Genomic DNA, 12781 nt, shown 5'->3' on the forward strand with positions numbered 1-12781 from the left:
TTTAATTATTTTGCATTAAGCATGGAGATTAAAGTTATTAACTTTGCCACAATAGAAATTTAATTGCTTTCTCATATTGCTATTATCTTGTTATTATTAAAATCGTTTGTTTAAAGCAATATCTTTAAGAGTTTTACTATATTATGTTCTAATAAGTAATTTTAATAACTTTATTTTTTTGACAATTAAAATTTTAGTAATGTTGTTTTTGAGCAAAGCTGTTAACTATTAGAAATTAAAAATATATTACACTTTTTTTTTTCCAAATTAACCGCAAACGAGTTTTGAAAAATTAAAAGCTAACCTTTTTATCGATATCGCTATTAATGTTCTTTTATTGCTTGCCTTGTGTGTATATAAAAAGACTTTTGTATTTAATTTTTTGTAATTAATAGTTGAGCAAAAAAAAAACTGTTGGATTCACATGATTATGTTATATATTAATCAAAAAAGTTGATTAAAAATTTACAAACCGTCTCATAACGATGCTAGTAAGCAAGAAAGTTTATATACGCAAGGCGCAAATACTTGCTCTTATGCACAGCCTAACGGAGAAAACACTAAAAACGTCATCAGATAGTTAAAGAGACGCAAAGCAATGTTTCTGAAGTGTGAAGGCATTTGTAGCTGTTACACACCACAGCTGATGTTACAAACAGATCGAACCAAGCTGAAGAGAGGTATTCAACGGACAGACAGGCTTAGCGCCTAAAAGTGGTCAGATTGGAGAGGCAGGCAGAAAAAGCAGCAGCTGACGGCCGCCGATGGAGTTAAGACTTATAAAAATTTCTGAGAGACAGTATTATATACTTTTCACTATTGTATAAAAACTTATAAGAACCATTTTAACCATAAAAAAGATACTATCTAACGATTTTGTACATTTTGAAAATTAATATTCAAATTTATGCATTTATGTTTATGAGATACACTTAAAAATGTTGCAAGACCCCACCAAAAGACTTCAATCGAGGACTATAAGGTGGGGAAATGTAACAAAATGTATATTTTGTTGTTTTTAAATGACCGCCAGGGGGCGTTAGACGATTGTTTATCAAATCAACACACAATAAAACTTTAGCATTATTTGTTATTTCGCTCAGTTAAGCCATAAGACCGTGCGAGACGCACACGAATTTATTATAAGAACTTTTTTATTGTTTTCGTTTTATAAGATCTTGATGCTTATTTGCATTATCATATTATATTGTGCTTAATTTAGCCATCGTTGTGCATGAAGCACGACATATATTAAGACTCTGTATTATTAGTAAGACCTATTTTGTGTTTAAGATTGTGTCACTCAGACACTTTAAGAACATCATTAAGACATTTCTATTTGTAGAACTTTGTGTTTTTTTGTTGTGTTTTTATTCGCAGTTTTATTCAACTGATTTATTAGCTGCATTATCACTTCTAATTCTACTTCCTAATTTTCACATTAACATCACGTTTTCAATAAACTACATTTATTAAAGAAATTATATATATTAAGTTTATTACATACTTATTAATTACTAAGTTGAACCTAATGAGTAAGGTAAATTCAGTAAAAACCTCAAGAGCTAAACGCGCTAAGTGTTTAGCACAAAAAAGGGGACTTCCCCTAATTAAAGGTAGTTCCTACCTCAGGCCGCGGAGGACTACAATCTGACAATTAGATTGTTTTCTGATTAGTAAACTACAATTAAAGTAACTACTTTAATCAATATTAAACTTAAATCAGTGACTCATTAAAAAGAAAGTAAAAGTTAGCTAACCTTAAAAACTTTATAAACCGTTTAATATTGTGTTCAAAAATTAAAGCTACCATATTTGTTCTAAAACTAATGCTTTTACATTGACTTAAACAAAAAAACAACGCTTTAACATAAAGAAAATGAAAAAATTTGAGTTAAAGTTTTTGTTTAGCTTATATTTGCAATATTTAGGCTCTATAACATTTCAAATGCATAAAAACTGACAAAGATTAATAACATTTTGTTAAAGCACATAATAACATTTTAACGAACAATGTCCACTTTTTCAGGGCTGAATGAAATTTCAGCCTGAATATCTCCGAATTTTTCTGCAAACTTTTTTCTCTTTTCGTCATTATCGTTTACTAAAACGCTATTTTCCTCATCAATTCGGTTTCTTTTCAACTCAACGCGCTCTGCAATTGTATCTAAGATTTTCTGTATGAGGAATAAGCGAATTAAACAAAAAATTATTTGATGAGAAAAAAATAAAATATTTACGTTTATTTTTTAAACAGCATATTACAACATTTGTTATGATATCATTATGTTAAAACTTTCAAAATTTTTGTTTTCAAATAAAAAAACGAATAAAAAAAAAAGCACATTTTAGTATAATGAGCAAATCAAACTTTTTAAATGTTTAAAATTCCGTTTAAAAAATTAAGTGTTCTGTGCCTAAAACGCAGTACTACTGAGCTAAAACTTAAAACCAATTAAGCTTTGATACTTTGCTGCTAAGCTAACACACAATAAGTCGTATAAATACAATAATTTTTATGTTAATAATAAAATTAGAACTGAATAAATACCTGTTTGTTGAGTATTGTGTTGAACTTGACGAGATTGTGCAATCTTTCGAACTCGTGATTTTCGTAAACGAAATCAGAGGTCAAATAAGGAGTGTCTTTTGAAAATATCAGGAAGTCTCCTTCCTTGTCTCCAGGTTCCCTCGGTACTCCTGAGTTTATAGAATTAAAAGAATGCGAGTGATAGAATAAAAACTTTTGCTCTTTTATTTGTACCATCACTTTTTTGCAATAAATATTTTCTATTTAAACTACTCAGCTACACAGTATTTTTTAGCTTTATACAGCAATGAAGTAGAATTTAATATTACTAACTACCAGCTACAAACTAGGCAAGTAGTTCGGTAAGTTTAAATGTTGTGATTACAAGCTTCCAAAACAAACCGGGTTCACTGAACTTTCTGTACGTGACATTGCACAAGCAAAAGTGGATGACAACCGGGCAATTAGGATCATTGTCGTCTTTGAAAATATACATTTCCTTTAAACCTTCTCTTTCGTATACAGACGTGTCGATTGGCGGAAATGGCATGTTGTGCAGTCTCGCCCATTTTTCCGCAAGTAAAAGGTCCTGAGGTGCAAAGTATGGTAACTTTTTTTATTAGTCATTACCGCTAATAAAGCCGTCATCATAAATTTGAAGACTTAGAAACAAACAATAAATTTACCACCTTTAAAAAGTTTTTTAAGGTATGTAGTTATAACTGAAAAGTTAGTTAAATAACAAGTTTACTCTAGTTTATTGAAAGTAAATGAAACTTATTTATTGCGTATTGATTCATGTGACCAACTTTAAACTTTTGAAGTTACAATTTAAACATAGCAATAAATTATATTATAAATTATTTATTTACAAAAAGTTAATATAATAAGCAATTTGAATAAGTTTTATGGTCTGTTTTAAAAATATTATATATTTGAAAAAAAATTAACTGTTTTTAGACAAGATCCAATTAATTAATTTATCAAAAACAAACATTAAACGGCATCATTTCGTCTTTATCTCTTCCGCTGAAATCGTAAGATACTATGACGTCACACCGACGTTCCTGTCGGAGTATGAGCGGGTAGGGAGAATTGAAAACGAGTCCTGCATCGATCATCATCACCGTCTTCTTGCTACTGCTGATTGTTTCGTCTATTCTGCTGAATTCCTTGTCATCTGTCGTTAGTACATCGAGATTAATGCTGACAAAAAACATTACAGGTTTGCTAGCTCAGCGCTAAATTTTTTTGTTTTTAAAACTTTTATTGTTAGTTTCAAAAATAAATAAGTAGTATTGTACTGTTTATAACTTTAAGTGTATGAGATGATTGAGAATGCAATCGTTATGCGATTCTAAACCTGGGGTAAATTTAATTGTTTAAGGAGTAATTTTTTCTTTTTTACAGATTTAGTATATTGATGTTTATTGAATTTGTTTTAGTTTATATGTTAGTATTAAACCGTAACTTTTTTAAGTTAAATTAAATCTTTACGACTTTTTGCATTTAATAAGCTTTAGAATTAAAAAAAAAAAATTCTAAAAATTAAACATTATTTTGTATATTGGGGGTATACTTGGTAATTACCTTCCAAAAAGCGGTAAAACATTAAAAAAGGTTTAGCACCGCTGTGTTAGAGGCGATAAAATCATCTTGATCTAAAGTTCAAGATTTCAGTAATATCTGCACAAAAACATTCTTTTTAACTACGTCATTATACTTATAAAAAAAACTAAATTCTAAATTTCCATTAATCATTTTTAATAAATTTCAGTTTTACTGAGGAGTGTTTGGTATAATATATCTCATATACGAAACGGTCGTATAAATCTTTAGTTTATTATATAATCAAATAAGTATTTAGCTCCAATTTAACTTGTCGAGCGCTATTGACGAAAACCTTTTTTTTAGACTATCAATATATATATATATGTAAGTTTTTTACAGTCTGGTTAACAAAGTTAATTCAGTTATGCTAACACGTCTGAATACATTACATAAGTAAAGTTCTTTGCTGAGTTTAAATAAGTTTACAAAGTAAACAAATCGATTAAAGATTAAAAATAAGTCGATGGTCTTTTATAAATAAGAAATAAAAAAAAATAACAAATTTTAGAGATAAATTTTAAGTTAAATCGTTAAAACAGACATACGTGTTATTATAATGAACAACATTTATCTTATTAACAAAATCGTTAAATTTGATTAACGCAAGCGTCTTATTTGTTTATTTTTCAAATCATATTATAAAAAGCTTGATCATCAAAGACCATCATTTTTAACTTAGTATAAGTTCTTATTCTAAAGACAATAACTACTACCCAAACCTTCGTTAGCAGTTGGATTTGAATTTGACATAATAGGGCAAGAACAAGACGTTTCCAAACCTCTCATAAAATTCAGTATTTTCCCTGCTCGAAATTCTCTACCCTACAAGTTTTAGAAACGCTTGGCGTATAAAGTTTGTAATTATTTATTAAATCTAGACTTGTATAGGAAAACATTCTACAATAAAGTTGCACGTTTTAATGTAAAAAATCTACTTAACATTACTTTAAAGTACACAGTTTAAATAAACAGTGACTCAACATTCAAAAAAATAATAACACAGACATACTGAAAACATTTTTGAATTAAACAAAGTTTTTAAAATGCTGTCCTTGATGCTCAAATTATTTCTTTTTTTGTTTTGAATGGTAGCTACTTCTTGCCCAGACTTAAGGTTTCTTTGTTTGTCAAAATGAGTTTGCTGAGGTATGAACCAAAAAAGCCACTTCATAGCCTCTATAAGCGTCTGCCTTTTACAAAATTTAAGACAATTTAGTTTCAATCTTACTTATAAGTGAGTGTATATTATAAAATAAATGAAACAAAAAGTTTAGATTTGTCTACAAAACATAGCACTGTATATTTTTTAGTATTTAAATTAGCACGCTGTACAAGTTTTACAAGTCAACACTACCATACAGATGCATTTTCATTAGGGTTATTATCGATCTGTGTAGCTTCATCGGCCGTTTTATTTTCTTGTGCTTCATGAGTGTTTGTTACGTCATAATATGAAAGCACTTGTTCAATTTCTTGGCTCGCCAAATTACCATAATTGCTATCATCGTCACTACATAGGTCGTCTGTATAATTAGACAGGAATTTTTAAACTGAGTTACAACGTTAAAATTGTAGGGCTTTCTAAACTATTAAGTAAACATTTACTTAGAAAAAAGAAAGTTGTAAAATTTTAATATTTGAAAACTGTAATATCGAAACTATTTAGTCGATACATTTACAAACAAAACAATTACATATGAACGCCTTTTCATTTCAGAATTTAATAAACTAATAAAATTTATTTGTAGTGCCTAGAAAATAGGTTTAAAACAATATTGTTTTTTGTGTTTATGGGTTTTTGTCAGCAACAAATTAAATATAATTTGAACTAGTTTTATTGATATAAGTTAAATGTCTTTACCGGATAGTTTAAATGTAATTTGGTTAAGAACTAATAAGCACAGTATAAATTTTGTTTTGTTAACCTAAACAGTCCAGTCGTTGCATAAATAAAACTTTTTTAACTTTTTTTTTTTGCATTTTAAATTTTAATTTCTGGTCAATTAATCTTTTATTTAAATAAATAGCTTCAAAACCCTGTTTATATCGAAGTACTTTCTGTAAATATTGATACAATTTATGAATAGTTGAAGCAAAAACTATTATTGTATCAAATTACAAAATTACAAGTTATAACCGCAGTACACTACTTAACTTACTCAATATAAGATAGAGTTACAGTATTATGTAAGATATTCTTAAACTACGTATTTTTCAAAATATTTAACGTCGTTTTTAATAACTATTTATTCTAAATGAGCTAGATAATAGAATATTTAAGTTTAAATGTTTTCAACAGTAATTTAATATTCTTAGTTTAAGTAACAAAAAAGACTTTGTTTGACCTTAAATGTTCACTACAACAAAGATGTAAGCATTTTGGTAATAAAACAAATACAAACAATAACTTAATAATTTCTAAGCAAATCTAGATAGGCAATTGTTGTCAATGTTATCAATGTTTTCAAAGTACTAAGTTTGCTGTGTTTACGCTCAGAATAACAAAAATCTGACAATTTGTTTTAAAATAATAACTCAAAAAATAATAAGTCAAAAAATGATTTTTTAAGGAGCAGCATTAGAAGTTTTTTAGTCATAAATGTTTAATACTTATTTATTAGTTAAGTTTCACAAACAACTCAGTTATTCATGTTTTTTGATGCTAAACTAGTTTGAAAACTATAACGACGCATCAATATATTTATTTTCATTTTCTCTAACCACCCGAGTCGTCGAAAGTTGTTTTGCTTTCATCCAAGTTCGAGTTCGCTTCACCTCCACCACTTTCTCCTGATAATTTCAACCTTTGCATCAACCTAGTAAACTTTATGCAGTAACCGCTTCCCCACACTCCCTGTTAAAACAAATGTGAAAGAATAGTTATCAACACTGTAACCCTATGCAAAAACTCTGTATGTTTTTGTTCTTTAATTGCTGCAACTCAAAAGATCTTTTTTCAATTATAAATAATCTAAATGCATAAAGCAGTTTACATTAGGCCTGAAGTTTTAAAATACTAATTTTGTACTGAAAGGTCTTTTTTTACTTTTTAACCTTAAAAACCTAAACAAAAACACAACGTTTTTCTGTTGATGTCCAGTCGTAATTTTCACAAGTACTTTTTTAAAAGAAAATAAAGCTTTGTGACATTTTTTTTGTTTCTCCAAATTAAACTACAAGCGTGACAAGCAAACGTACTATGAGAAAGTGCAAAGGTGGTTCCGGGTATCTTTTGGTTATTGCTCCCATGAAAAACTTGCTGTTAAAATCCGATGTACGAACGAAAGTCCCGTACTTCGGCATTCCTATTTCGTAAGGACTGAATTCAACCCATTCTAAATTGTTATTATGACAAATATAAAGTAAATTTGAACAAAACGTTTGTACTACTAACACTGTTATAACTAATTAGTAACAATATTATTATTTTTTTAGTACTTAGGTCCAACTTTTTACTTTGTGTCTTAAAACTAACGCAATCTAAAAGTACTCTTTTTGAAACTTTAAGCTTAAAAGTTTTAATTTTGTCAGGTGCTGTTTATCAACAGTGTATTGCATTTAGATTTAAAACTTCAGAGTTTTGGTTCAATTTTCAAAAAGTAAACTAGATAAAAGATGGAGCCAAAAAAAAAATTAACTGTTTTTAATGTTTCTTGTTAAAAAAAAGTGTTAGCCATTATAAGCGTTTGATTAAAGTTGAGTCTGCAAAAAATCCTTTCTTAGTGTATCCTTTTTAAATATTTGTTTACATGTGTTCTTTTGTCAGTAAACCTAACACGAGGAAAAATATTATGTTGCTTGAGTTTAAATATCAGAAAGCTTTATTATTGCATGAAAGTTGTTTTAAGTTTGTTTCATAAATCACATGTTAGTTTAGAGCAGGAGTCAGTGTTCTTTTACTTTAATTATTTATATCAATTTTATTTTAGTTATATAACTATATAATTTAAATTTATTAATATAAACAAAAAAATTGTACAATACAGAACATAAAAGAAACATAAAACAGAAAGTATATTTCAACACAAAAAAAAGTATACTTGTACACTTGTTTAGTCAATATTAATTGTTTATAGATAAAAACCACATCGCAAGCCACAGTTCGCCAACCTCTGGTTTGGAGTTTATATCTGGTGTGGTGATTAGGTTTAAAAATGATTTTTGACAAAATAAAACAGTAAACTAATTTTTAAAGAATATTTTCATTATGAAGACCACTTATTTTACAAAAACTGATTTCAAATTAAATATAACGAACAAACCGAACTGCTTTTAACATTTAAGATAGCATAAATAAACTTGAAAAAAAAAAAAGATTTAAGTTACAAGCAAGAAAAATGTTGGGTTCAAATATTTTTTTAAGTAAAAAAAACACATCCTGCACCAGATTGTTTGTTAATATTTTATACTTGCTTTTATTCTACAAAATATTAAGCATTACTATCTTTTTAATAGCTTTAAGCAGTAATCAAACAAATTATTCTAATCAATTTTAGTTTCGAGTATATTGTTTCTGAATGACAGTAAAAAATAATAACAGTTTAATCTAGTTGAAAAATCAGAATTAACTTAGCTTTAAATTTTTTCAGTAACAAACCTCTTATAATTTTTTGCTGTCAAAAATAGCTTTATCTAAAAAGTAAACATTAAGTTATGAATATTTTTCCAACAATTGTGACGAGATAAGTACCACGAAACTACGACAACTAACACGATTACAATTAAAGAGAATTTAAACTAAAGCGACTAAAGGATAAAAATTTCAAAAATATCTCAACTTGGCAAATTTCTCAAGTAAAGCCTTTTTTAAGCAAGGCTGATTCAGTTCTTAATTTTTTCTCTAAGCTTATACCGATAAACAGCTGAATACTTCAAATACATACCGTGAAATACCCGAGCTGATAAACTTGACTTGGCGTGGACACAACACATCAGCGGCATCGGTGACTGGCCATTGTCTATTTTATTTTGAAAGTCGGACAGCGTCACCGTGTCCCTTAACTGTTGTTTGTTTTTGTGTGTAAAAAGTATGGGCTTAAAAAGTTGTTGAAAAAATAAGCAAGCTAATAAGCTTTACAAAGTTTTGGATAAACTATTTTTTGTTTGATGTTAACTATTGTAATATAAAATATAACTTACTCTTATAACTGTTTTAATTTTAATTGAAATATTGATTTTTTTTTGTAAAAATTTGAGTATTTTAAATTAAAAAATCAACGTTAGTAGTTATGTTGTAGTATTGTTTTAAGCTGTAACATTAATAAAATACAGTTCAAATAAAACATTTGTTACTAGTATAGAAAATATACATCTGGAGATAGCAGATGATCACCAATCAAAAGTCCATACAAGTCCGTAAAAGCTATGGGTTGTCCGGATTGGCGTTTTTCTTTCAATGTTTTGCTATATGAAAAAAAGCGTAAAAAAGTCATAAAAAAACATCAAAAAACTTTGAAATCATACTTTTTTCCGAATTACGCTAGTATGCGTGTGAAGTAATTTAAATTGCATAAGGTTTTATTTTAAAAAGTTAAAACAGTTTTATATTGTTTTTTTTACTGCGTGGAGTTTTTAAATTATGTATATTTAATTATGTTTGCACAATTTATTACAAGTTATCAGTTCCTAAGAAAACATAATAACTTACATATATCTTAGTATGTCGCTGGGGCTGAAGCAAGTCATATAACCCTTGCTTAAACTTTTCTTCATATTTTCAATAGCGTGATCGACACCAAATTCAGGAAAAGATGGATGAGAATACAATGCTGATTGACACCTGCAAAAAAAAACTAGTTTATAAGAAGTAAAAAATTGTATTTTTATATAAAATCTACATGTGTTTTTTCAAAGGGTAACTTTTACACTTTACTCATAAACTATTAAAAACTTTAAAAGATATACTAAACTATATTAAAGTAGTTTATTAAAGTTTCAGTCGAAATTGTATTTAAAGAGACTATATAGTACCATTTATAGCTCGTTGTGTAAAAACTTTAATAGAACTAATATACAATATTAATTCTAATGGAAATACAATTAATATTTTTAATTAACTGTTTTTTTTTATTTTTAAATTACGAAATGATAGGAGAAAAATTGATGTCTAAAAACATGAAAAAGCTTAAATGAAAAACTTATTTGTTTAACTCGCAAAATAAAGAAAATATAAAAATTGTTACTATGAGCTTAGTTTCTAACTTGATTACACAAAAATAAAATAAAAAAATATATATCTTTTTAAAGTAAACTTTAATTAATACTTATGTTTATTAGTATAAGATCGTCACTTACCAACTGGAACCAGAAAGTCCACACAGGTACATGGCACAGTCAAACAGTCCAAGCTCTTTCAGGGCCGACACGGCCCCACTGAACCCACAAAGTGCTCTGTAACCGCCCCCGGAACCCAAAATGCCGATACACGGGGTCTCATTTTCGTTCCTCGGTCCCCTTTCGTTTCCTAGCAGCGTCCTCAAGTTTTCAGTGATTATTTTTGAACGAAGTTTTCGGAAATTGTTTTCTTCTTGGCACAGTGCCAGTTCGTATCTTATGTCATACTGTTTGCTATTGGCGTAAAAGTTTTAAAAGTTATACAGTATATAACTTTAATTTTTTTGTAATCTAAACAAGTTTCAGAAACCCATAAAAATTACAAAGGCAAATTTAGTAGTTTAAAATAGATAAAAAAGCACTTATACTTAAAAAGCAACCACTAACTTCACTTGACGTTTAAATTGAACATCCACTTCAGAGCCCTGAAAAAGTTTTAATATGAACAATTAGTTATTTACATAAATAAAAAATCAAAAAACTAGTAGACTCAGAAAGATTGTAGTAAAAGTTATAAACACTTGATTTGTTGTTAAAATTTTAACGTTTAAAAGAAAAACATACGTTTAAAAACTTGAATGTTTTGTTTGTGACATCTCCAATTTTAATATCATTGACGTCAATCACAACTTCACCAATTTTCTCATTCATTGTTATATTCGAGTCCAAAAGTCGTATCTGCAAAGTTTTATTAAAAAGATAAAAAGTCTGCAAGTTTTTAATCATTAAAGCGTTCAGTATTTTTGAAAAAAAAATAAGTCAATTTAAATCGAAGCTTTTCAACTAAAGGTTTTGTAAAAATGAATTTAAGAAATTCTGTAGGTAAATCTAACCTTGCAAATGGTTGGTTTTGCAGACTTTGGAGGCAAATAATATTTGAATGTTTCGAACCACTGAGGGTTAGGGTCATTTGAAATGCATGTGGTTCTTTTTAACGAATCAGGAGCTTTCAACAGTTCAATTTCTACATAAGGGTCTGGTGTGTCAACTTGAAAAATATTATTTTAAGGTTAGGTTTTATTTTTTGAAAGTTTTCATAAAACTTTACTTAAATATTTTTTTAAATATGATTCGTACGTAGACAACTTACAGTTATTATAGTCAGAAGTTTGAAAAAAAAAACTATGAAGTAGAAATATTTAGAACAATTAACTTTTAGACTTCTATAAGTATTAAAAAATTATTTTCATCTGACAACTACCTCTGCTAAAATGTTTTCTAAAGAATTTAAAGTAATAAAAATTGTAGTAATCTTTTTCAAAAGTACTTAAAACTTTATAAGATATTTATAAATTAAAAAACTTGTAAAGTTGTGTTTTCATAAATTTTTTATGTGACAATTTTAATGACCTGTAAAAAAATGACACCGTTTATTTTAAAAACCAACAGTTCTTGTTTTTCGGATTTTTATCATATGCAAGTGTTCTATAATTAAGTTTTAATAAAACAATTATAATCACTCATAAAAAAGGTATTTCTGTTCAAACAATTGCAACAAAAACCAACTGAAGCCACCAAACGAGCCCTTAGTTACTTTTCTGCCTTCCGTTATTGTGACTTCTAATAGGTCACAGAGACTTGCATTTACCTAAAAATTAGTCAGATGTGCAAAATTTGTTTAAGTTTTATTTGTACTAAAAAATCTTTCATATTATCGTTGTAAATAATTTTTAGCTAGATCAATCCTTAAAAGCTCTATTTTCTTTAGTAAGTTTAAAATATAAAAATCATCACTAATTTTTTTTCTAATTATTTAAACTAAATAAACTGTTTAGACACAACTAGTTTAAGAGTTACGCGTAATGACAAAGTTTTATTTTTATTTTAACTTACATAAAAACAAACTAACCTTATACATTGAGAAAGATGTATCAGTAAAAACATCAAGTCAAATATATTTATTGTCTGCAAAACAGCAACTTATCAAAGCTATATATTATGTTTCAGATAAAAAAATTTACCTTATTAATTTTTTTATTTTATTTAATTTTCGAAAACAAAACAATTAAGTTTTATTTAATTTTTAATTAAAAGTGTTTATTTATTATTTTGTTGTGTTTATGAGTTAGCATTTAAATAATATCACTTCTTATTATTCCAGTACTTTTGAGAACATGTTTTAAAAGGATTAATTAAACTAATTTATTAGTCTTAAACTTGAAACTTTTTTTAAACAGTAAATTTTACTTTTTTTTATTTAAGTATTACAAAGCCGTTTTTTATTTTCTTCTGTTTAAAAAATGTTTTGTAAAGCTCGTTAGATTAAAAAAAATATTGAATACCTATGATAATGAAAAACAAGTAGTA

General features: G+C 27.4%; 1 protein-coding gene across 1 annotated transcript; it reads right to left on the reverse strand.

The window, feature by feature from the left end:
• Nucleotides 1-2003: 2003 nt before the first annotated feature.
• Nucleotides 2004-12332, reverse strand: LOC145833219 (cytosolic phospholipase A2-like). Its single transcript, XM_082940412.1, has 17 exons — nt 12324-12332; nt 11981-12062; nt 11308-11462; nt 11039-11152; nt 10862-10899; nt 10436-10708; nt 9789-9920; nt 9451-9544; nt 9025-9142; nt 7340-7476; nt 6863-6995; nt 5501-5664; nt 4861-4963; nt 3526-3710; nt 2933-3119; nt 2552-2700; nt 2004-2177 (listed from the first exon to the last, which is right to left on the reverse strand). Exons 1-17 carry the CDS (start codon nt 12330-12332, stop codon nt 2004-2006), a joined length of 2247 nt encoding a protein of 748 aa, XP_082796538.1.
• Nucleotides 12333-12781: the final 449 nt, after the last annotated feature.

This window comes from Thalia democratica, chromosome 4 (assembly GCF_965202585.1).
Source record: "Thalia democratica chromosome 4, ktThaDemo2.hap1.1, whole genome shotgun sequence".
Taxonomy (NCBI): Eukaryota; Metazoa; Chordata; class Thaliacea; order Salpida; family Salpidae; genus Thalia; species Thalia democratica.

Coding starts and splice junctions, on each gene's coding strand:
- LOC145833219 (XM_082940412.1), bottom strand. Junction 6,996..7,339: donor CACCTTTGCACTTTCTCATA/GTACGTTTGCTT, acceptor TTGTTTTAACAG/GGAGTGTGGGGAAGCGGTTA. Junction 3,120..3,525: donor ACGAAATGATGCCGTTTAAT/GTTTGTTTTTGA, acceptor TTTGCACCTCAG/GACCTTTTACTTGCGGAAAA.